General features: G+C 43.8%; 1 protein-coding gene across 2 annotated transcripts in view; it reads left to right on the top strand.

Annotated features, from left to right (window-relative positions):
* The first annotated feature begins 3,296 nt into the window (after window positions 1–3,296).
* Window positions 3,297–26,263, top strand: part of LOC147607949 (acyl-coenzyme A oxidase 3, peroxisomal-like) — a 40,501-nt gene continuing 17,534 nt past the window's right edge. For both annotated transcript variants that reach the window (XM_086789683.1, XM_086789682.1), the window contains exons 1-8: window positions 3,297–3,441; window positions 4,116–4,455; window positions 4,937–5,054; window positions 5,171–5,278; window positions 5,390–5,562; window positions 5,689–5,788; window positions 6,290–6,364; window positions 6,444–6,574. In XM_086789683.1, coding sequence (XP_086645809.1) covers window positions 3,363–3,441; window positions 4,116–4,455; window positions 4,937–5,054; window positions 5,171–5,278; window positions 5,390–5,562; window positions 5,689–5,788; window positions 6,290–6,364; window positions 6,444–6,574 — 1,124 coding nt within the window. In that variant the 5' untranslated portion in view covers window positions 3,297–3,362. The remainder of the gene's footprint in view (window positions 3,442–4,115; window positions 4,456–4,936; window positions 5,055–5,170; window positions 5,279–5,389; window positions 5,563–5,688; window positions 5,789–6,289; window positions 6,365–6,443; window positions 6,575–26,263) is intronic.

Below are 26,263 nucleotides of genomic sequence, written 5' to 3'. Positions count from 1 at the left end.
ATGTAGGCAATGTGGTAGATGTATGTGTGAGCACTTTAGTCAAGGTCACGGGCACTTATAGTAGCCTTGGACACATAGAGAGAGAGTGTCAAGGACTATGAGTTAGGGACTTGAGGCACTGGTCTCACAGGCTACCAAATAAGAGGGAAACTTGGTATAGGGTCGAGGTGTGCTAGAATTATTCACTTGAGGGGAGGTGTTGAAATATGCAAGTGAATGGGTGAGTGCGGGAACAAGCCCTTAGCTAGAGATCGTAAAAGGGAGTCAGTAATTGAGTGGGTAGCAGTGAAAAGGTGAGAAGAATCTACTGCTGAGAGAATCAAGGGTAGCATGAGTGAATATAGGGGTGTGTCTAGGAAAAGGTGCCCCCAGATGTAGTAGGGGAGGTGACACAAATCAAGGAGAAATCAATGGGATTAGATGCTTGGCATCTTGTGGATGTAAAACCTATAAATTGAGGCATTGGCCTAATGAGAATTTGCTGGTTTTTAAGTATCCATGCCTACATTATTCTATTAGATTAATTGTTCACTAATCTCATCTTAACCATCCCCTAATTACTTGCTAATTATGTTCATTCTTGTGTTTGATCCACCATAGCCCACTCTTGCTTGCATTTCTAACTTTTGGGTCATTTGAAGACGTCAATATAGCTGTCTTTCTTTCTCTCTCTCCCCTCCCCCCTCTCTCTCTCTTACCCTCCCTCTCAAAATCTATCTCTTGCACTCTCTCTCTCTATCCTCCTTTTCTTAAACACACACACACACACACTCTCTCTCTCTCTCTCTCATAGGTCACATTGGCCTTTTGAAGACATTAATATAGCGCTCTCTCTCTCTCTCTCTCTCTCTCTCTCTCTCTCTCTCTCTCTCTCTCTCTCTCTCTCTCTCTCTCGTAGCATTTATATGATAGTGATGTGTGGATGTAGGGCTAAAAATGGGTCGAGACAATTTGTCCCTCTTTAGGTGGTTTTTTCCCTCGAGCATATATATGCACTCTTATGAGTGTGTGAGTGATCTTATCATGTCACTTCACTTGTACTTTACTCGTTCTCATCAATCTACTTCGACGAGTGCTGTGCTTTCATCTCTCTCTCCTTGCTTGTTGCATCTATGTGTGTGTTGCTACATCGATCTCCACTCGAATAATGGGTACCAAAGCAAGTTCTCTTGGCTGTCACCCCCTTGTCATCTTCTCCTCGAGTTACTCTTTTGATTATCTCAAATTAAGCTATCCTATTAGGTGGAGAACGTATACCATATAGTGAGCTGCATGAGATAGCTAACTTATGGATGACGATAAATTTTCTTACTATGGATATTAAGGATGTCACGTGTCGATAGCTTGGGTATCACTCTAACTTGGGTATTGGGGACAAACGTTATCAACTACCTTAGCTTGCTTTAATACCTAGACCAATAATTTTTACCTTCCTAATACTCGAGATGAGTAAAAGTGTTTTTGGGTTAGGATCACTAAGTAAAGACTCTAGAGCACTACACATAACTACTCATCATGACAAACATTACTAGCGAGCATTCAACTACACACACACACACACACACACACACACACACACACACACACACTAGCTTGCCTTAATAGCTAGGTTAATAATATTTACCTTCCTAATGCTCGAGATTAGTAAAAAAGTGTTAAGGTTTGGATCACTAGAGTAAAGACTCTAGAGCACTACACATAACTACTCGTCTCATGACAAACATTACTAGCGAGCATTCAACTACACACACACACACACACACACACACACTAGCTTGCCTTAATAGCTAGGTTATTTACCTTCCTAATGCTCGAGATGAGTAAAAAAGTGTTAAGGTTTGGATCACTAGAGTAAAGACTCTAGAGCACTACACATAACTACTCGTCTCATGACAAACATTCCTAGGTGAGTATTTAACTACACACACTTACTTAATGTCATAGTTGTGAGTAGACAATTGTGTAGAGCAAGTATCCCATTCATAGTATGACATTACAAAGTGTAAGAGTACAATGTATTACAATGTACTAGTACCACCTACTTAGAGGCTTACCCTTATGTTTCCCATAAAAAGTGATAACTGGGCAATTCAAGAGTAAACTTGACAAAGTACTCCAAAACTGAGAGGGTAGTGTCTTGTTTAGAGAGAGAGAGAGAGAGAGAGAGAGAGAGAGAGAGAGGTATTAACGTCGATAGAATGCAACACGAGGGCATATACGACCAACGGCGGTGGGACTTGAACTCGGGTGGATCATGGCCTTTATAAGGGCCCTTGCAGTAGCCAATCTGCCCCACTTGTGGGTGGTAGAAAGGTAGGGTCCTCTTTTATTACACACACACACACTGGGAGAGAGGTATTAACGTCGATAGAATGCAACACGAGGGCATGTACGACCAACGGTGGGACTTGAACTCGGGTGGATCATGGCCTTTATAAGGGCCCTCGCACTAGCCAATCTGCCCCACTTGAGAGAGAGAGAGAGAGAGAGAGAGAGAGAGAGAGAGAGGGAGAGAGAACCTAGAAAAAGACATGGATGGTCTACACTGACAAAATGAGACGTCAACAAGATTTGGAGAGAGAACACACATCCGCGAAGGGATCTTCTTACCGAGGGGTAAGGCTAGAATGCAAGAGATCCATGACGTTTGGCCTGCCCCTGAGAGGGGGACCCACCTCGAGAACAAACCATGAGGACGACCTACTCGAAGAAAAGACATGGACCCAAAAGGATTATTATAATAGAAAGGGTTGGGTGTACTTAAGAGAGGTTTTTACACTTGCACCTAAAGCTACATGGCGAACATGCCGCCTCAATTGAATACCCTGATTTTAGTAAATTTTTGCTTTTTCAATAAAAAAATTGGAATGCAAGTAAGGCAAACCAAAAAGAACTATCCAGGGTGTGTATGTTGGGTCCAATTGGTGTAGCTTGTCAGTTTTCATAGTTCAAACCCCACTCCCTCGAACTCGCCTGGGAAGGTAATTTAAATTTAGTAACCATCTCTTGCAAAAATATCAACTATTTATAAAATAATCTATTTTCTATATCAATTAATATTATTAATCATTATCAAGTATTTAGTATTAATTAATATTCATCATTATCTGTTTTATTTTTTTATTTTCTAATAAGTATCCTGTATTTGTAAACCTACAATAATTGAATCATTATCAATTATCATTTATTCATCATTATGAAATACTTGCAAACCTACAATAAATAATTGAATCATTATCAATTATTATTATTAGTCATCATTATCAAGTACTTGTAAACCTATAATAATTGAATCACTATCAATTATTATTATTAGTCTACAACAAATACTTGTAAAACTGCAAGCTTACAGAGAGCGAGCTATGGCGACACGATTGGTTGCTAGAAGGACAGCAGTGCTTGCTCACCATGTCTGCTCTTCTTCACAGCAAAGCCCTCCCGGTGAGTTTGACAAATATTCATCCAATTTAAGAGATTTTTGGTTGAAAATCCGCTTGATCAGATTCTGAATTAAAAGGTTATTTTGTATGATAAAAAATTCTTAACAACACAATCAGATTTTGTGCTTTTTCAATAATTTTGAGTGTATAAATGAATAACTAAAAAGATTTATTTCGCGTACAAATAAATGCATATTTTGGCTTGCAGATGAGTGCTATTAATATTTTTTCATATTTTCCCCAATGTTTGCAAATTGTAGATTTATTCAAGTATTGTTTGCTATGTAATCAATAAATTCTTTGAGTATTTTACATGCATTAATGCTTGCATTTTTTTTTCCACAAAATGAATTATGAATAATCTCTTTTTTGAAAGATTGAGGGATTTATTTGAGAGTTTAAATTATGTAAAGATAAATGGCATGGTTTGAGCCTTGTTCCTGCACATAGGTTGGCCAGGATGCTATTAGAGCCCACTAGCAAAGAATAAAATAAATAAAAATTTATGATTTACTGCTATCTTTTATGCAACAATGCTTATATGAGTCCAACAGATGTGTTCCGTCGTTGCCGCCATTGTGTGTGATTAGGGTATACAGAGGTTAATAATGACTGTGATTTGTTGAAATGGATCAACAGTATTTGATGGTGATTAGTCTTTTCTGACCATGCCAGAGCGACCTGCTTTTGACATACTGTATATGAGGAAACTGATGGACGGCCATGACATGGAAAAACGTGATGCCATATTCGATCTGATAGCTGGCAGTGAGCTTTTTCAGCTCAAAGAGGTCGGAGGAAGAGTTTTTGTGGCTCCGGATTGCAACCAAACAATGGAAGAGCACCGTAAGATGACGATGAAAAGAATCGAGTTTCTGCTGAGTAAAGGAGTGTTCAAAGGCTACCTCACAAGTACCGACCCCAATCTATTTCTTTCTCGGGCGGCGGTATTCGAATGCTTGGGAAACTTCGATCACTCCCTGGGTGTCAAGATTGGTCTTCAATTCAACTTGTGGTGCGCTTCACCTTATGATATATCAGCCACAATCACTTACTAAGCATGTTTAGGGTGCTTGGGGGCATTATTGAGAAGATTACTAGCTTTAAATGTATTTGAAGTATGGGTGTTAAACAATCTTCATGTTTGTATACTTATAGGAGATGAATGTGTGTGGGTGTGTGTGTGTGGGTGTGTGTGTGTGTGTGTGCATGCGCGTGCGCATGTGACTTTGCACATGCATGTGTGCTGTGTCCATTCAGACATACCTATTTTTTATTACTCTCCACACGTAGGTGATATGGGGGTTTTCTTAGAAGGGAGCCTTGGGTTTAGGATCGACTTAAAAAGTTGAAGAAGCCAACTTAAGCTTCTTGATTCATGAACCCATTCCATATTTCATTTTTTAAAGGTTTAAGTCTTATTCAACATGCTCATAATTTCATGTTTTGGAGGTTTGATTTTATGTACCTCAAGCTCAAATGATGGATTTGGTTAGGGGAGGTGCAATCCAGTTCCTTGGGACGAAGCACCATCATGATAAGTGGTTGGAACTCAGCGAAGATTACACAGTGAAAGGGTGCTTTGCAATGAGTGAGCTTGGACATGGAAGCAACGTGAGTGATGGATCAGTGGCTCTTTGCCCAATGCAATTATCATTGGATTTTAAAAATTGTCTTAAAATGCATTGCAATGGATTTCAGTTATCTGATGAAGGTGTGTCATCAAGCAGGTCCGCGGCATTGAAACCGTCGCAACATATGACCCCTCCACACAGGAGTTTGTCATAAACACACCGTCTGATGCTGCTCAAAAGTATTGGATTGGAGGGGCTGCAAATGTAAAGCTTTTGTCATGGTGTTGCACAAATCAAGCCATACAATGCCATGTTTTAGCAGGAATGTAGCACCTTTTTTTTAAAAATGTTATTATCTTTTGTATCGGGTTCTAGGATGCAACCCATGCAGTAGTATTTACTCAGCTTCACATTGATGGAAAGCATCAAGGAGTGCATGCCTTTATCGTGAAAATAAGAGATAAAACCGGCAGAGTTGTCCCTAGCATTCGAATAGCGGATTGTGGGCATAAAACAGGGCTTAATGGTGTGGACAATGGGCGCATATGGTAAAGCCTGCCTTCAAAATTTTGTCAAGTTGGCATAGGAAAATGTAGATCAATTCTAAGCGTAGAGCACTTGTTTTGCCACCTCTAAAGGTCTGCCATGCTTGTCTTATGCTGATGGTTTCCAAGGTTTGACAAGACACGTGTTTCTAGAGAGAGCCTGCTCAACTCGGTGGCTGATGTGTCCCCAGATGGGAGATACATCAGCAGTATACCAGATCCCAACAAGGTACAACAGTCCAGAAGATCAAAACCTGACTTTTTTTAATCTTTCTCCTGCAAGTCTCTCAGAAAACTCAAAAACTAAGAAAACTAACAAGGTACGACGGTCGAGAAGATCAAAACCTAATTCTTTTTATCTTTCTGCTGCAAGTATTTCAGAAAACTCAAAAACTAAGAAAACTAAAAAAACACATCCGAATGATTGTTGATGCCTAGCCTTGTAGATCTACTAGTTGATTCATAGGATGCTCTTCTTTTTTATTGGTTCTCTTTGCTAGACCATGGATTTAGCTTACGACCAACATGGTCTTTATGATATGTACTTTGTCTCATAGGTCATTTTAGCCTTCCATAGATGTTAATATAGTTCTCTCTCTCTCTCTCTCTCTCTCTCTCTCTCTCTCTCTCTCTCTCTCCTCTTTTTCTCAAGGGGCTGTAGTGGTTTCAGTTTTACTGACTCACATTGCATATCTATCAAGAAACTGAAAAGTGAGTGGCACAACTACAGAGATTTGCAGCTTTCATGGCACCTCTCACAGCTGGGCGTGTGACGATTGGCATCAGTTCTCTATACAAAGCTAAGGTATGATCCATGTACTTTTTTGCACTAAAACTGTAAGAAAGACTCTGATTTTTCTTCACTTTGTTTGTGTATGGATCAGATAGGACTTGCAATCGCCGTTCGTTATGCGCTGACAAGAAGGGCATTTGCCCTCAGCTCTGCTGGCCCAGAAACTTTACTTCTCGACTATCCTAGCCATCAATGTCGCTTGCTGCCCTTACTAGCAAAAACGTAAGTTTTCCTTTTGCTTTGCATACCATCCTGTATGGGGAAAACCAATTTATTGAGGGTGAAACACTGGTTTGAAATAGCCCAGCCCTGCCGGGGGCCTGTGTGATTTTAATCTCAGCCATTATGCCATAGCTAATCACTGGTGATTGCCTCTAGTAGTGTTTGAATGCTGATTTTGCTATCCAAGTCTTGAATTATCCAATGGATATTAGCTCATGCATTTCGGTTCGCATCTTCTCAAGACCATAGTTATAGATGAGCCACTCACTCTGACCGATGCAAGAGTGGGAGGAGGATTAGCAAGAGGTGGTGTACCATATGGTGGTTAGAAGCAATTGGTAGATTACCACCACTTGGATTGCCAAGGAGAGATGGGCCATGTTTCATTGGATGAGCTTTTTGAGATTGCCTGCAAAAGGAGGATGATCAGCTGCTCTGGTGATACATTCACTCCCACATGGCAGCCTAGATATCGTACAGTGGTCCTGCTAGGAGCCTGTCTAAGAGAGAAGATCGGATCAGCCAAAAGCTGCAAGATTTCCCCCAGTTCTCTGATAGGGAGCAACAATCCGGTGAAGCCGTGTGTTGTGAGCTACCAAACATCAAAAGAGACAGAGCAAGCAAGAAACCCTGCCAGGTGGAGGAGGAGGTAGAGAAAAGTACCCTGCACCTTGAATGAGCGCCTAGCTGTGGGGCATTGAGTAGTGGGCGGAGACTAATCTAGGATCCAAAACCCCATCTGCAACCATAATGGATTTGATGATTTGAAGCTTTGTGAGTAGATCCTCATGGAGTTAAGATTGCACTTTGGTTTCTGTTTAGTTTAAGAAATAATCTGAACTTTCCATTGGTATATCTTTCTGCCATATTAGCAGACGTGCATATTTCTTTCGAAGTCTTTGTCTGAGTTGTGGTCAGCTGGTTTATGCTAATTCTTTCTATCTTAAGCGTTGCATTTGCCTAAACAGCTGTTGGGTAGGAGGGAAGCTAGCCTACACACACACACACACACAACCTCAAGCACAGAGAAACGTGAGAGTGCTGGAAAAGATGTACTCAATAATGATGTGAAATGAAAGTACAAGTGAGTACTAAAAGACCTAGGGCAAAGTGCCCAACACACATAAGTGTGTTCACACGGGGAAAAAACCTGTGTCCAGTCACAGGGAAAAAATGCCCGTGAGTAAGTTGGGTTCACACCTGAACTAGCCGAGAGTGGACATGACCAACAAACCCCCCTCAAGTGAATGGTGTGAACGGATAGCAACAGGGTGATAAAGCTGTGAATGCTGCCCTGCACTATGCTCCACAGTAAGAGTGAACTGCAGTGCCAATGGAAAAAGCAAGCACTATATGACGGGGAAAAGGAGAATCCCCAATGTCATAGTGCTAATGCTAGAGCACAGTAGTACATAAATGCATCACCAGAAATGCATGGCAAAGATCATGTGGACGTTAACTTCATCAAATCAAGAGGCATCGCATAATACCCCCTTGAAGGCAAGTACCCAATGCCAAGCTGAACTGCATGTAATCCACATCAATGCTCTGTAACTGCACCAGTGATAAGCATAAGAAGAGGTAGCATATATACGCATGTGTAAAGGCAACAGGATCCAGAAGTCATGCCTGTAAGACATGCAATGTAAGCTGCAAAAGTGAAACTCATCAATGGAGGATCTGATGAGGAAAAATCAGCAATGGGAAAAGCTGAAAATGGGGGCTCGAGGCGGGCATCAGCCAATGCTATGAGAGGATAGGTAAACTCTCAGCGATGCCATGATCAGTGGCATGTATGGCAAGTGTAAAGATGCATAATCCCACAATGAATAATATAGATGTGACATGTCAAAACCATGAGAGCAAGTCAACACTGGCCAAGTGTGTAGAAGACACTCCCAGTAAACATCACATGTGAGAAAGTGACAATGTCAACACTGTAGAAACAATCCCGCTGCAAGGGAAAACAGCATAAAAGGCATCTCCAGTAGACATCACATGAGAGAAAGCGTCTAGCATAGACCAACATAAGGGTCAACATGCATACGTGACCATGAGGCATCACCAACTCCATGTGGGCAAGTAAAATCCTCCCCTGAAATGCATCTGCCAGCAGACAATGCATACCATGGAGTACAGACTATAGAGCATAGTCATCAAAAGCAATGGCATCAAAAGACATCTCTGTAGAGGTGATGAAGAAGTAAGGGTCAAGACTGACATGTGTAGCCAAATTGGCCTGATCTGCACCTGTGGAAGAAGATGCCAGCTTCTTCTTTTTTTCACTCGCAATACGCTTCCTGCATTCCTCTATGGTGTGCCTTGTTTTCTTGCAATAGTTACAGTGCTTTTTCTTTTTAGGCTTGTCCTCTGTCTTGGGAGGATCCGATGGGCTAGGTTTAGGCCCAAATCTATTTCCATGAAAGGGAGCAGCCATTGCTGACTCAGCAGACATCATGTTATTCCTATTGGAACGAGATTTCTCGTCACTGAGCAAGAGTGTCACAAGGTTGTCAAAAGTGACGGCATTAGGTGCATTGCTAGCCAACAACCGCAAAGTGGTGCCAAATGTCTGATAAGAGTCGGGCAAGTTACGCAAAACTATCTGAACAAGATAGCTATCTGTCAAGACCTCATCAATGTTAATGAGCTGCTCTTGTAGGCCTTCACATGCGTAAGGTACTGATCAATAGAGTCACCTTCAAGCATACGGTCAGTCTCAAGCTTGCCTCAAAGGTAAGCTACACGAGCCTCATTGCGACCTGAATACAATGCCGCCAAGGTATCCCAAGCACCCTTTGTAGTGGTGCAAGAACGAATGTGCGGAATGATATGCCTGTGGCACGAGAGAGCAATCAATGCATGGGCCTGAGCATCCCTAGCATCCCAAGTACGCTCCTGCTGAGTAGGAGGAAGACGAGGAGGTGGACCTGCATGAGGGTGAGCGGGAATCACTTCACATTCTGCTAGAGCAGGTGCAAGAGGACGCTCCTCAGTGCCATCCACATACAACCATACATTTTTGGCAACCAAAAGATGACGCATCATATAAGCCCACATAGGATAGTTGTCCCCATTGAGCTTGTCCTCTTGAGATAGCATTCCAAAGAGGTCATTATTACTGTTGGCCATGATAGCACAACAAATCTGTCACAAGTCACCAAGAGTAGGCAATGCCCAGCAAAACCATAAGAATGCGGGAGATAAATAGTAGGATAACCAATGGACTGAAAGGGAACTCCTTCACCATGAGAAATACATATGAATGTCCCAAATCTGCAAGTGTATTGCACGATGATGAAAATCTGTCAAAGTGTCCACAATGGCATACATATACTGCAACAAACCACAAATGTATACATGTGCCGTGAAAAACACAATCAGCTGACACCTGTAAGAGCTGCACGTGCACAAATCCTGTAAATCTGCTAATGCGATTGTCACCTGTACCAAATGCTGTAATGCCCAAAAATTGGGGAAATGTCCCAATGCCAACCAAATGTGCCTGTAATACCCAAAAAATTGGGGGAAATGCCCCAATGCCAACCAAATGTGCCTGTAATACCCAAAAATTTGGGGAAAATGCCCCAATGCCAACCAAATGTGCTTGTAATACCCAAAATTGCCTGCAAATAGTGCCAATTTCTGCAAAATCCCTAAATTTCTAGTGCAATCATGCAATCATGCACCAAATTTGGTGCAATCATGCACCAAATCTGCTGAAATCAATCCCCAAATTTGAACAGGCAATGTGTGCAATTTCAGGTCAAACCTTGCAGATATGGAATTTGAAGTTGCTTTGGGCAGTGCAGAGTAGGTACAGTTTATAGGTGCAAGTACGGTCGTACGGCGGTACGGGGCACGGTACAGGGCGGCGCAGGCGGAAGGCGCAGCGGCGACGATGGCATCGACAGCAGGTACGGGCGTAGATATGGCGCACGCGCAAGCGGCTGCTGTTGAAGGTGGCGTAGGGCGACAAGATTTGAGGCGGCGGCGGCGGCGACGCGGCGCCCATCTGACAGGCGGAAACGATGGCGGTACAGAGCGGCATCAGATCTAGATATGACGGGCAAAAACGGCGGCGACGGCGGCTGAGGGCGGTGGTACAGTACAATGTATGGACAGAGCGGCGATGGCGTGCAACTGAGGGCGGCGACGGAGGGCGACGGCAAGGTGGTTGCAAGGCGGCTGAAGGCAAAACCCTAACCCTAACCTAATGCAGCAAAACCCTAATGCCTTGATGTGTGGAATAGGCTCAAGCTCTGAAGGGTAGCAGGGGGCAAACCCTAATGCTAACCCTAATCAAGCTTTGATACCAATGTTGGGTAGGAGGGAAGCTAGCCTGCACACACACACACACACAACCTCAAGCACAGAGAAAAGTAAGAGTGCTGAAAAAGATGTACTCAATAATGATGTGAAATGAAAGTACAAGTGAGTATTAAAAGACCTAAGGCAAAGTGCCCAACACACATAAGTGTGTTCACACAGGGAAAAAACCTGTCTAGTCACAGGGAAAAAATGCCCGTGAGTAAGCTGGGTTCACACTTGAACTAGCCAGGAGTGGACATGACCAACAACAGCTACCATGTGTGTGTGTGTGCTCCCTATAGTGCTAGCCTTCAACATGGTTGTGTTTTCCCTTCCCCGGAGAATTGATAGAAACTCAATATGGTGGTTTATTTATGAAGATTTGTATACTAAAATGGACATATCTTCATGCACGAGCTTGCACCTACTCTTGGACACTGATGACATGAGTGGAGATGCCATAGCATGTAGTCTATGCTATTGCATGATGGGGTTGATGATTTGAAGCTTTGTGAACAAGATTGCACTTTGGTTTTTGTTAAGCTTGGGAATTAACTTGAACTTTCCATTGGTTTATATTTTCGTAGCAAAAGAAATAGCCAGGTCCCACCATGAGGCCTCTATTGCTTTGAAGCCTCCCAAATGTGTAAAGTTTATTAAGGATGCTCCTATGGCTGAGTAAAGCCTGTATGTAACTTAATGGTCAAATAGTTGTATTAAAGAACCTTGCTTCTTGTGAGTTATTGACTAAATTAGGCAAACATTTGACTCTTTGTATCTCTCTCAAGCTACTATTTCCAATGACTCAGATAGAAAGGTTAAAAACTTTTCAAAGTATATACTTGACCTTTTTGTCAAGGTGATCCTTTCGACAAAAGTCCAATAATATTCTTAATAGTCCAACTTAACCATGAATAATGTCGAGTTTCGATATCAAGAGTCTAGTCTTGTTTCAGAATATTATATGGCCGTTTAACCAATCACTTCAACTCGTTGTTGTGTAGATCAATTTTATAGGAGATTGACAATAATCCTAGAGATGCTTGAATAACCAACTAATCTAGGAATATTAGACCGATCGAAACTGCAACACGTCCAATATCATCATCTTCAATTTCAAACAAATTTCTTGTCAAAAAGTCTTGCATCTCTATATTCGACACAAATGTCACAGTATCTCTATATTCGACACAAAAAGTCTTGCATCTCTATATTTGACACAAATGTCACAGCAGTTCACAGTATGTTGGGTATGGAAATAAGGTGCCTATGGGATAAGATTTGGTTCTCATTGAGGATAAGTTGTCCTTAATCATTTAGTAGGGCTTAATCTAACAATACATCAAGACTGAATCCCCCACTTCCACAACCAATCAAACCGCCATAAGCAAATAAATGTTCAAGAACTAGGGCAAGAATGGCGGATAGGCAGCACAATTGGTGTGGGGCACTGTGTCCACACGCCTCATTCTCACTCTTAATCAATGATTTCTCACTCTCAAGCAAGTGAAATATGTAGAAATAAGAGAAGACAGAGAAATTACTCCAAGAGTGCTATATTCATAAGAGTGAGAAACAAGCACTCCTAAGGGAGCTCGGTCCTCTCGGCCATTCTTGAGCAAATTATCCGAGATTATTCAATTATCGAGATCTACGCCCCAAATAGGGGTGCAGGGTCTATGGGACACTAAAGGAATCCTGAACTTGGCGGTATGGACTTGCAACGGCACCTTGTGGTATGATCTAGGAAGCTTCTCAGAGTCATTTTTTGGACGAGGATGCCATCTTCTACCCAAAGACACGCCAGAGCCCGGAGAGGGGACTACCAGATGTAGTAGGGTATGTATGGGAGCCCTCCTACTACACAGGGGAGACACGTATATGTGGGGGAGTAGCAGTACTATTCCGATTGCACCTCCAGACCATACTATGTGTGGTCCAAAGGGATGAGGAGGCTAGATACATGTGGCTGAGAGTGCATAGGGAGAATGCCAGGGTGATCTACATAGCAGTGTGTTATTTTCCTCCAAACACTTCCTACAGATGCCCAATCACCATACTTAGCAACAAGATTAGAGAAAACCAAACAAAAGGGGTGCAAGCAAGCTCACCACCCAACCCTAGGATCAATACTTTGATCCACCCCTGAGCCAAGGGCTAAGGTTCCACTCCACAAATACATGCTAGTCAGCATTGGCATCCCATACCACCAGTGCTTGCCACCAGAGACCCTCAGCAAGACTATCTGCAATTTGCCATGTCCACGATAGGAGTAGAAACTCTAGTCCAAGCACAGACCCGTCATAAGTGCACCGCATAGTTGACTACACAATAATAACCCAAGGCATCACTTATATAGTGACAACTACGGCTATATAGTGACAACTACGGCTATAAATAGCTAACTTGCCATAGATAGCCAATAGCCAAGTTTTATTAATTCTGAACCTTAGCCCTCTGTATTTGCCTGCTATCTCCTAATCCCAAGGTCCCCTAACCTTGTTGGATTAGGCTTGCTAATCTGAGGTACATAACATACTTCTCTTCCTCGGGCGTTTCCACTCTTGGAGACAAAATTTGTCTAAGAAAGAAAACCGGGGAACCTATGCCATATACTAGCAATTGTCTCCCAAGTTGTGCCTCCTCTGCCCTATCTTGTGTGAATGGATTCTTACCCTCCACTTCTCACGTTGCCATGTGCCAGTCTATTATCCCACATAGTGGGTTGGGATCAAATTAGCCCCTCTATATAGGGCAAAAATGCCCTTGGTCTCCCTTCATCCCCCACCTTTATGATAGTTTCATGGGATCTTTGGGTGTGGGTTGGGGGGGGGGGGGGGGGGGGGGGGGCGCGCCAGCCGGTCGTTGGCCTCTGTCTGTGTGCTACACCTCCACTCTGCATGTGGTTACTCTGTGGTTCCATGCTCTTTCACGGTATTAGAGCCTTGTCGGCTCCTGCTCAGCGTCGAGCTTCGCATCCAAGGGGGTGTTGGAATGTATTCTTGCCCTCCGCTTCTCACGCTGCCATGTGGTAGTCTATTATCCCACATACTGGGTTGGGGTCAAATTAACCCCTCTATATAGGGCAAAAATGCCCTTGGTCTCCCCTCATCCCCCACCTTTATGGTGTGGTTTCACGAGATCTTGGGGGTGGGGGGGACCTGGCCGGTTGTTGGCATCCGTCCATGTGCTGTGCCTCCACTCTACGCGTGGTACTCTGCGGTTCCACGTTCTTAAATATCTTTCCATTTAATTTTATACTCAGGGATCAATAACAGCTTCTGGTTCATGTGGAACATAGCACAAGTCCTCAACCTCAGCAAGTTCTTGAGGAGTCACAATGCTATCCTCAGCTCCCAGCATCCCTTTCAGTCTACTGACATGAAAGACTAGATGGACTTTCACATTCTGAGGCAATTCTAGTCTATAGGCTACTTCTCCGATCTTTTTAAGGGTCCAGGAGTACCTAGGGGACAACTTCCCAACCTTCTCGTCCATAGTTTCTTTGAACTCGTGGGTATTCACAAATACACTAGCATTTCCTCGGATAACTCCCTCGGCGAACGCTGTCTATTAGCATAAAGCGTGCTCTATCATAAGCACTCTTGATAGAATCTCTAGCTCTGGCTAACATCTCCTGCATATTTGCCAAAAAAACCCTAGCCAGATCATTCTAAATACCCTTAAGTCCCATAGCTACTAGAGATCTAGGTTGGTAACTGTACATCCTTATAAACAGACTGTAAACTAGTGGCCGCATGCTGAGCACTATTATGGGCAAACTCAACCATTGGGATGTACCTCTTCTAGTCTGATAGTCTCTTGGAGATGTATGCACGAAGCATATCCTCCAAAACCTAATTCACCCTCTCTGTCTACCCGTCGGACTGAGGATGATCAGAGGAACTCTAACTTAGCTTGCTCTCCAATTTTTGGAAGACTAGATGTCAGAAGTGTCCAGTAAACTTGGAGTCCCTATCACACAAGGTAAACCATATAATCTGAAAAGCTACTTAACAAACTGTTGTGCCAATTTAGGAGCTATTACTGTTTTTCTTGTGGGTAAAAATCTTGCCCAGCTTTGTCAATCTGTCTACCACCACCCAAATGGCGTCATGCCCTTTGTGAGTGCATGGTAAACCAATGATAAAGTCCATGGAAATACTCTCCCATTTACTATAAGGGATCTCCAAAGAATGTAACAATCGTGCAGCCCTGTGTGAGTGCATGGTAAACCAATGATAAAGTCCATGGAAATACTCTCCCATTTACTATAAGGGATCTCCAGAGAATGTAACAATCCTACAGCCCTAAGGCGCTCAACCTTATTCACCGCAGCCCTCTGTGAGTGCATCGTAAACCGATGATAAAGTCCATGGAAATACTCTCCCATTTACTATAAGGGATCTCCAGAGAATGTAACAATCCTACAGCCCTAAGGCGCTCAACCTTATTCACCTAACACCGACAACACTTTACCACATAGTCTTGGACTTCAGCCCTCATCTTGGGCAAGTAAAACATACGTTTTACCAAGTCATAGGTTCACTGTACCCCTAGATGACCTGCTGTAGGAGCATTGTGACAATCATAAAGGATCCTCCTCCAATCTCAATACTATCCGGCACACAAACTCTTATCATTTCGGAACAACCCCTTCGGAATAAGATACTAACCTCTAGCCACCTTGATAGGTGGAATGATCCCTAACCTTTTTTTTTTCCCCCCCGAAAAACGATCCTTCTATTAGTTAATGAGAAAACGCCATAAGGCTACAAAGCTCACCTCGCAAGGAGGGATAAAAACACAGTGAACACCTAATGATCCCTAACCTTTGGTCTATAATAATGGAGCTCCTTGCCTAGACTTGTTACTAAAACCGACCAAAATTATCCATCGGTCTCACATAGCCCTCTCAGGGAATCATAAAGAATCTCAGTGAAACTTAAAGGATTCACCTCCCCAATGCGACTCAATGCATGTGCAACCCTGTTCAAGCTACCCTTCCGATACCGAATCTGCATATCAAAATCCTGCCTCAACTCTGCCCACCGCGCCTTCTTCCTCCTCAACTCAGGTCTATCACATAAATACTTGATCGACTCATGGTCCGTCAAGACAACAAATTTGGATCCTTACAAGTAATGTCTCCAAATTTTCAATGTGTGTATTACCGCATATAACTCTTTTTCCTGAGTATGCCATCTGATCTGGGTATCATCAAACTTCTTGCTTTCAAAAGCCATAGGTTGGCCCTCCTGGAATAAGACAGCCCCTCACAAAATCATTCAGTCTCAACCACAAATGGTTTGCCAAGATTTGGTAAGGCTAGAACTGGTGCATCTCTCGCCATAAGCTTGATCCTTTTAAAAGCATGATCAAGTCTCTCATTCCAGGTAATAGGAGCATTAGACTTTTGTCCACGTCCTTTGAGGAGGTTAGAAAGGGGAACGGTTGCGTCTGAATACTCACTAACTTCTTAAGGAAGACAGTGAATCCTAAAAACGAACAAACTTGTTTGACAGTCCGAGGTACTAGCCAATCGAGAACCTTATCGATCCGCTTAAGATCTATGCTCATCCCATCTCTCGAAGTACGATGACATAGGTATGTGATTTCTTGGCAAAAGAATTCACACTTAGAGATGTTTGCATATAGTTGTTCACGCCTTAGAATCCCTAAGATGTACCTGAGGTGCCATACATGCTCCTCTAAAGAACAACTATATATCAAAATATCATCTAAGAATGCCACACAAGTTTTCCCAAACAATCTTGAAAGAGATCGTTCATCATCTATTGGAAAGTACTAGGAGCATTTGTGAGCCCAAAAGGTAATACGAGAAAGTCGTAATGACCATATCTGGTTCTAAAACTTGTCTTAAAGGCATCCTTCTCGGCTATCTGGATCTGATGATAACCTATATGAAGATGTAAAATGGGGGTATCAGATCGTCCACTCTAGAATGGGGGTATCTATTCTGGATTGTAGCTTTGTTCAACTTTTTGGCACACATCCTCCAAGTTCCGTTTTTTTAATGCTTCAAAAGCACTAGAGCTCCCCAAGGGGATTTACTCTCTGGAATTTACCCCATCCTAAGACATTCCGGGAAATCTCCTCCTCTTCTTGTAGCATATGCCAAGATAGGACTGCGTGAAACAACAAAGTGAAAGATATAGTCGAGACGACACCAGATGGGGTCCCAAATTATCCACTAAAGGAACCCCCCCCCCCTCTCCTACAAGCATGAGTGTTTGCTTTATTTCTTATGGAGAACTGAATACAAGCTGCAAGAGTGTTTGCTTTATTTCTTATGGAGAACTGAATACAAGCTGCAAGATTGAGTGGACAAACTGACTGATTGATTGCCAAATGCAAGGACAAAATGACCAAACGCTGGGCAGAACTGTGCATAAGCTGTAGGCCTTCAAGTGTGAAGCTACTTCAATCTTCGAAGAGAATACACTGTGCATAAGCTGTAGGCCTTCAAGTGTGAAGCTACTTCAATCTTCGAAGAGAATACACCGGCTCGAGACTGAGGGTTGGTGTGCTGAGGACTTTGGGAAGAGACTAAGCTTCGGATGCCTTGGGCTTGAAAGCACAAAGGACGAAAGTATGCAAAGGCTGGCTGCCTAAGCATACATGCTTGACTGAGACTGTATACTTGAGTTTTTATTTGACGATTTATGGACTATGGCAGGCTCACATTTATATATGTCCATAGGGTGCTGGTCGGCTGGTTTATATTGCTGTCGGCCTGTTTAATCTGCCACCACGGCTGGTTTATATTGCTGGAATAAGTTGTGGGCTTTCTTGGCTGCTGGCCGACTGCATCAGACCTGGCCAACTGCTGCTGCCCTGGCCACATTGATGGCTGCTGACTGCTGCCCAGGCCACCTCAAGGGCTGCTGACTGAGCCTAGTTGATGTGGCTGAGGGTATTTATCACACATTGCAAGGCTGTTCCCTCCATGGGTTGGCCTTGGGGCTGGCCCTTGCAACTAACATGCTCTAATGCATTCTAACCTAAGGCTGACATCTACATGAGGACTATTTGCTGAATTTTCCAAAGTGGGTTAAGAGGATTGACCTGACATTGACATGATAGACCTCTATGGCTGGGAGACTGACCTATGTAGCTCATGCCTGACAATTCCTGGACTCGGGCTCACAAAGGGGTCATGGCATACGACAAAATATCCTATCAAGGTACTACTTCTGTATATGCTTCTTGCACTGTTGATGAGCCAGTGTGTCACCGTGTACCACAATGCCATTAGTCTGAGGATGGAATGCACTAGACAATTAGAATTTGGTACCAAATTTGTTGAATAGAGCTCACCCGAAGTGAGATGTAAACTTCGGATCTCGATCTGAAGTAATGGTCCACGGCAAACCACAACTGGATACCAATGTCGGAGAAAGAGCCGGGCTATATCTTCTGCATGGCCGTATGTTTGCATGGTATAAGCATACAAAATTTACTGAATTTGTCAACTATCGTCACACATTGAGTATTCCGAGATCGAGTAGATGCAGGAAGTGGTCCAACAAAATCCATCGAAATGTCGTGAAAAGGACCTTCAGGAAACGGGCAATGGCTGAACCAACCCTACATGTCCGGTGTGAGGTACTTTCACTTTCTGACATATGGGACATGCAGAAACATACATCCCTGCGCATCTTCGGCCAATAAAATGATCTTTCTAACTTCTTCAAAGTACTGTTGATCCCGCAATGACCACCAACGAGTGAATCATGGGCATCATGGAGGAGTGCCGGTCTCTTCTCCCTGAGAACACATAGTCAATTCTTGTAAAAGAGCCAACCGTCTTGAATGGTATAGTGACCCGTTTTTGAATAAAGGGCCATACTACAAGGAGTTCCAAATTCTTGGGCAATCTGCATACCGTGTCTTCATACTATCTAAGTCCTTTCCTTGTATCTCCAACTCAGTGGACTCCTGTATTGTCTGAATACTACCTTTTCAACTAAAAGCATCTGCTACAGGGTTGTGCTTACCCAGTTCATTCCGCCAAACTGTTGGAACAACTGACTCCACCGGTGCTATCTATCGCTCCACCGGGCACTTGGCATACTCTGTAACGACTTCAAGGCTTGGTGGTCTATCAACATAGTAAATTCCCTTCCGTAAAGAAAAGGTTTCCACTGTTTCAAAGCTGTAATAACCCCTTGCAACTCTTTGTCATAGACATAATAGTTCTTTTCTGCATCATTTAACTTCCTGTTGTAATACGCCACAAGTCTTCCTTCTTGTTGTAATACTGCTCCAATGGCGAGATTACTAGCATTAGTGATCACCTTGAAGGGATCATCCCATGATGCGAGTTTGAGGGCTGGTGCTTCGAAAGCCGCCTTTTGCAAAGTAAAGAATGCCTGTAAAGCCTTTCCTGTGACTGAAACCTTTTGTCTTCTAGTCTTCACTACCTTGAGCAAATCTGTCAATGGTGCTGCAAGGTTAGAAAACCAATCCATATGCGAGCTATGTGCTTGGGAAAGGCCCACGAAGGATCGTATCTCTTGGGCTGTCTTCAGAATGTCCCAATCGAGGATTGCCTTTATCCTCTCAGGGTCAAGGTGAATTCCATCGGAACCGATCACATAGCCTAGGTATTGGACTTCTTGAACTCCAAATATGTTCTTCTTCGCATTGATATAGAGTTCGTTATCTCGCAAAATCTACAAGACCTTCTGCACATCCTACTCATGCTGTTCTGCAGTGGCATAAAAAATAAGAATGTCATCCTGAAAAATGAATAGACATTTACCGACGACTATGGCGAAGACTCGAGACATCATCTTGTTGAAGGTAGTTGGTGCATTGGTCAAACCAAAAGGCATGACCACGAACTCATAATGACCTCGTTCAAATCGGACACGAAGGAGTCCCAATCATAGTCTGGTAAGCCAGTGTAGTGATATGTCTGCAAATGGGACCAATGTTGCCACCATAGTGGCACCTAGTTCGCGCACTGCCCAGGAGGTTCGATTCGGTACGGTCGGTACAGTTCCGTACGGTGGTGGTACAGTCGACTAAGACTCGACCGTTTTTTTGCCCTTTTTTTTTCTGACCATTTTTTTTGGGGTTTTTTTTTTACCGTTTTAGGTGCCGTTTTTTGACCATTTGGAGAGCCGTTTCTTGGGCGTTTTTTGGGACTGTTTTAGGCTTTAACCTTTGCTTTCCTTTGATTGAGCCTCATTCTATTATCTATATAATATGCCCTTCCCCAACCCCATCCTCACAAGTGCTCATTGCTCAACCCTCCCCACACAAGTGCTCATTGCTCAAGTCTATCCTCTCCCTTGAGCTTTCCTTCAAGGCTCAAGCCTCTCTCCACTCTAGGCTCTGTCAATCATCTCCCTCTTCCTCAAGGCTCAAGGCTCAAGCCTCCCACACAAGGCTCAAGCCTCTCTCCGCTCTAGGCTCTGTCAATCATCTCCCTCTTCCTCAAGGCTCAAGGCTCAAGCCTCTCTCTCTTCCTCAAGCTTCTCCCTCTCCCTCCCTCTCCCTTGATAGAATGTGTAGCGGAAGAAGGGAAAATGGAAACACAGGAGGGAGAGAGAGAGAGAGAGAGAGAAAGATGGAGAGGAAACACAAGTGAGTACGTGCTCTCAATATCATCATCAAAAGGAATACATGTCCCGAGCAAGAGGGGAGAACCTCGTAAGTGAGGGGCTGCAGCTAGACAAGCTAGGCAAGCAATGCAAGCAGTAAAATATGAGGGAGGCATGCCGGCTATATATACCTCTACATGAAGGCAGCCGACTAGGGATAAATACCTCCACGACTGGGAAAAATCCCAAGTCCATAAAATGGGGAATAAATATGGGTAAAATATGAGTGAGGGGTGACCAGCCCCTCTGACTAATATGGTCAGCCCTAGAGGCTAAAATAGGACACCAAATAGGAAGCTAGCAAGTAGGGGATGATGTCTAACACCCCCTCTCAGCACCGAATGCTGAGCAAACTCCAAGAAGCTAGAGACGCCGTCCTCGATCAAAGATGAAAGACTGCAGAAATAGGTACCAAGAAAGCTCCACAAGCAATCTCCTCAGCAACTCAGCTACAAAAGCAACAGAACAAGCTGCTAGGTACACCGTTCCTCTGGAAGAAAACAACCATATAGGCTGCGACATGCTGCTCCAAATAATGGTTCCAAACCCAAGTGTAAGAACACTCCCTGAAGTCGAATGTCATGTATCCAGCCTGGAGAAGGTATGAAAAACCTCATAACCAACCAAGATCAGATCCTGTAGATAATCAATCCTGGGAGAAGCAAATTGCTCCTCATTGGAACCCTCAAAAGAAATAGAGTCAATCTGCTCCAACTCTGTACCAAGAGTAGCCAAATGCTGTATAAAAGCATCCTCTGAAAAGGTCGACATCGCAAGATGTAAAGACTTTGTAGAAAATATGGGGTCCATCTGCTCAAATTCCATAACATGAGTTGCCCAATGCTGTACATAAGTACACGCCACTGAGGTGGGCATCACAAGATGAAAGGACTCCACATCCCCCTCTGAAAAATGATATCGTCGGACTGGTACAAGCCCAACCTGATTCTGATCCAAATCCAAAAAACTATGGAAGTACCACTGTGTCCCAGGCACAGTTACCAACCACAGATCCAAAGCATCCCACTGGGTCCAAAAAACCATCCTCCAAAACAACAAGCCATCAGAACTGGCAGGGGGAGGGGCATCCGCAGAAGCATCACAAAGAGAGGCAGAGGTAGACTCCTCACAATGAGAAGGGAAGCAGGAATATAAACTGCAATGGCAACAAAGTTCTCAAAAGCATCACGGATAGCAGAAGACTGTTCCAGATGTAGAACCAGATCCCAAGAATCAGTAACAGATAAAAGATCCATGTGAAAGGATCACACGGCAAAAGGGCAAAACACCCTCCTTGTTCTGCAAATAGTGCAAAGAACACAAGCTCGGACTCTGCTCGGGATCTCTGAAAAGATCACTGCTCTCCTCCAAATAACTGTAAACTCCTGTCAAAGAAGAATGTCTCCACAGATACAACACAGCTCCCGAAACTGATCCTCAAGTGAAGTAGCTAGAGAAGGGCCCCCTCTGAGTGTAGAAAACTCTTGTGGGAAGCAAAACGCAGCCAAAACACTGCTATCCAACAAAAATAGCACTCCACCGCCAACAGAAGGCAAGGAACATGTAGAAACCGGGAAACTGTGTAGGCCAGGAACAAAACACAGGTATAGATGCTTCAAAATCAGCAAAACGCTGACTGAAATTAGAAATTCAGAATCCTCCTCAAGTACCAAACTGCCTCCAAAGCCACAATCCAATCAAGAAACCCCCTCTGCAAGTGATCTGTGTCCACTGGAGAAGAAAACGCAGCCAAACAAGGGCTACAAACCTGAAAATTCAGGCCAATCAGTGTCCACACCTCCTATGAGGAAAAACGCTGAAGAGAAGGTACCTTCGGGTCCAACAGATGAAGCCCAAGTGAAGGTAAAGCTACCAGCAAAATCGGTTCAGAAAAACACAGCAACCATGGCTGCACATCTGAAAACGCAGAGGTATAAGGGGTTGAATATGGAAATGTTGAAGAAATAGGTACACCCAAGCCTCAGATCAGCAAATCAGCATCAGAAACCTGTAGAAGAAAAAAACGCAGCAAATATGCTGCTGTTGGCCTGTACAAAACAGGCAATCAGCACTACAGGGGGGGGTATGAATGCTGAGAACTGCTGAAAACTGCTGTAGACAGCCACCTGAAGAAAAACGCAGCAACCTATGTGCTGCTGTCCTTGCTAAAAAACGCAAAAACGCAGGTCTGTCCAGGGGGGAAAAAACGCAGATATGAAGAGGTATAGGAGGGAGCATCCAACGCTGAAAATCACTGGCGCTCTGATACCATGATAGAATGTGCAGCGGAAGAAGGGAAAATGGAAACACAAGAGGGAGAGAGAGAGAGAGAGAGAGAGAGAAAGATGGAGAGGAAACACAGGTGAGTACGTGCTCTCAATATCATCATCAAAAGGAATACATGTCCCGAGCAAGAGGGGAGAACCTCGTAAGTGAGGGACTGCGCAACTAGACAAGCTAGGCAAGCAATGCAAGCAGTAAAATATGAGGGAGGCATGCCGGCTATATATACCTCTACATGAAGGCAGCCGACTAGGGATAAATACCTCCACGACTGGGGAAAATCCCAAGACCATAAAATGGGGAATAAATATGGGTAAAATATGAGTGAGGGGTGACCAGCCCCTCTGACTAACATGGTCAGCCCTAGAGGCTAAAATAGGACACCAAATAGGAAGCCAGCAAGTAGGGGGTGATGTCTAACATCTCTCTCCCTCTCTCTCCCTCTTCCTCAAGCCTCTCCATCACTCTCCCTTTCCTTCTCCCGGGACCCCTCTCTCCTCTTTCACCATAAGAGAAAAACATGAAGCCTTTACGTTGCATGCCATTACCCATGAGAAGAATGAGGGGAAGTCGAGGGCATGGAAGTGGATTTGCAAGTATTGTGGCAAGGTCTACACTAGTAGTGCCACTAGACTTCTTGCACATCTCTCCAAGATGGGGGGGCAAATTGCACCTTGCAAGATGATCCCACAAGACATTTCCGATGGCATTGTGAAGAAGTACTTGTTGCTTCGCAAAGCAAGTGATAGTGGAAGAGTCTCCCCCGCCGTTGCTGCCAAGTCATCCCGCCGGCAAAGGATACATCCTCCTCATCCTTCTCTGCATCCTTCACCTCCTTGACCAACTCCAACCCCTCATCAAAGAGACCAAGTGAGTTTGAGGTTCCACACAAGAGGCAAGCCACTCTTGGGGGCACCATTGGAGCGAATGTGACCTCTCTCTTGGGTCCGATCAAAGCAACAAGAGGCAAATGTGGAGATTGCACGCATGGTCATTGAGCGCAATCTCGCATTTCATGTCCTTAAAACTCCTCAATGGCAAAGGATGGTGAGGGCCATTGCCGAAGTAGGACCATGCCATGGCCCTTGGCATGGTATCACCTACAATGACTTGCAGATGAAGGCACTTAATGAAGAAAAGGAGAGAATCAACAAGACTCTCGAGCTCATCCGAGCAGGATGGGTGAAGTATGGGTGCTCCATCCTCTCCGACGGATGGACCGATAGAAAGAAGAGGGGCATCCTTGACATTCTAGTATCTTGCCCTCTTGGCACTTACTTCCAGTGGGCCGTGGATGCCGGACAGATTGAGAAGAAAACCTCGGGCGATTTCATCTATCGCCACATTCGACAAGCCATAATTGAGGTGAGTTTGAAGCTTTAGCCTAGTGATAGCTCTAACATAGATGGTGACATAGGCTTTTAGCCTCTATAGTCCTCTATAGGCTTTTTGGATTTTTGTACTCACCTTTTTGTACTTGCCCATGCGGCATGTTGACTTTTGCGGCTTTATATATTCTCATGACTTTTTGACATGTCACATGTACATTTGTCTACTTTCATTCTCTATGCAACAGTCTAAATTTCTATGTTTTGGGTAAGTTGTAAGTTGTAACTTCTCTAAGTTTTGCATCTATATTTAGATTTTTAGGTATTTTTTAAGTGGACTGTACCTCCACCGTATTTTTATTTTCAAAATTTAGCGGTGTGTTCCGAGACCGTATTTGAATGTACCGTACCGAATCGAACTTTTCGTACCTGACAACTATGGTTGCCACCAAGGGACTGCATCACTTGTGAGGTGTGGAGCCACCAGATGGACTTTATCTTGGGGTTCTGTGGTCTTGGAAAGTGGAAAATGGGCAACAAACTGGTGGATGAATTGGGTCACAATTGAATGGTTGCACTTGCCGTCGTACTTGGTGAAGTTCGGTGAGTCACGGATGACGGTTGTCAAGGCTATGGCTGGGGTTGTGGAGGACTAAGAAGGGGTGAACGAAGTTACTAGAGTCCGCAATGTTTGTTGGAACTAGTCCCTCAGGTCTTCTCGAACCTGTTGCTTGTGGTTCACCTTTGCTTCGAGCTCTGCCTGCAATTGCTCCTCTTTGGCCTTGTGTTTGGTTTTCTTTGCCAGCTGTTTGGCCAGTCTTGCTTCACGGTCTGGCTCTTCTTTTTCAGTCATCCATTGACACCACCGCTCCATTGAGGAACTTTGTTCTTTGGGTGTCTCTTGCTGGGCCAAGGTTGCCTGTAATTTCGCCAGTTTTTTTTCCATTTGGACTCCTTCGAGTTGAATCTGGAGTTGCCTTATCTGCTCCTTTAACTTTGGTTGTCTTTGTCTTCTTTGCGGAAGCATTTCTTTGTTTAATCTGCCACGATTGGGTTTTAATTAGCCTTATTAAGTCGTGGGCTTTCCTAGCTGCTGGCCGACTACATCAGACATGGCCCATTGCTGCCCAGGCCACATTGATGGCTGCCGACTGCTGCCCAGGCCACCTCAAGGGCTGCCGAATGGGCCTAGTTGATGGCTGAGGGTATTTATCACCCATTGTAAGGCTGTCTCCTCCACGGGTTGGCCTTAAGGCTGGCCCGTGCAACTGACATACTCTAATGCATTCTAACCTAAGGCTAACATCTACATCAGGACTACTTCTGCCAAAGTGGGTTAAGAGGACTGACTTGACATACCTCTATGGTTGGGAGACTGACCTACATAGCTCGTGCTTGACATCTCCCGGACTGGGGCTCACAAAGGGGTCACGGCATACGACAAAATATCCTATCAAGGTACTACTTTTTGTACATGCTTCTTGCACTGTTGATGAGCTAGTGTGTCACCGTGTACCACAATGCATGGGTGCACGTACACTTCTAGCTGACTCGTCCTGTAAGGTGCAATACTCACAAGTTGAGACCCTAGAATCAAATCAATCTTATGGTCAACCAATTGATTGGACGGTAAACCATGAAGTAACTCTGTAGGAAAAACATCAACGAACTCTGCTTTGATGTTTTCTAACTTGTGTGTCTCCCAAACATGTAACATACTAGATCAAAGTAACATCATATGAAAGAGGATCAAGAACACATGGAAACACTTCATAATCAAAATACAAACTCTGTATAATAATTTGAAGTTTTGTAGGGTTTACAAGAGTAGACGGTGGGACTCCAAAATACGCTTGAGACAAACTGAAGCATCTTCGAGTAAAAAAGACAATGTATGATCCTTCCAATTTACATGGACGTTATGGTTATGAAACCATTCTTTACCTACAATAATGTCTACCCTATTTAGATTCATCAACAAAAAAACTAGACTATCTGAATAACTTTGGATAGATATAGGTAGCTAGGTCACACATCTGTCCTAGATCTGTCTATGCCCCGCTGCTAGGTTCTGGCTTCTGCTTTTTCTGCGCTTGAGGGCAGCTCCCTTTCCAATGGCGTGTCTGGCCACA

This window comes from Cibotium barometz, chromosome 54 (assembly GCF_041138505.1).
Source record: "Cibotium barometz isolate CiBa-2024 chromosome 54, ASM4113850v1, whole genome shotgun sequence".
NCBI lineage: Eukaryota > Viridiplantae > Streptophyta > Polypodiopsida > Cyatheales > Cibotiaceae > Cibotium > Cibotium barometz.
Note: the sequence above shows the minus strand (reverse complement) of the source record. Positions and strands in the feature narration are given on the sequence as shown.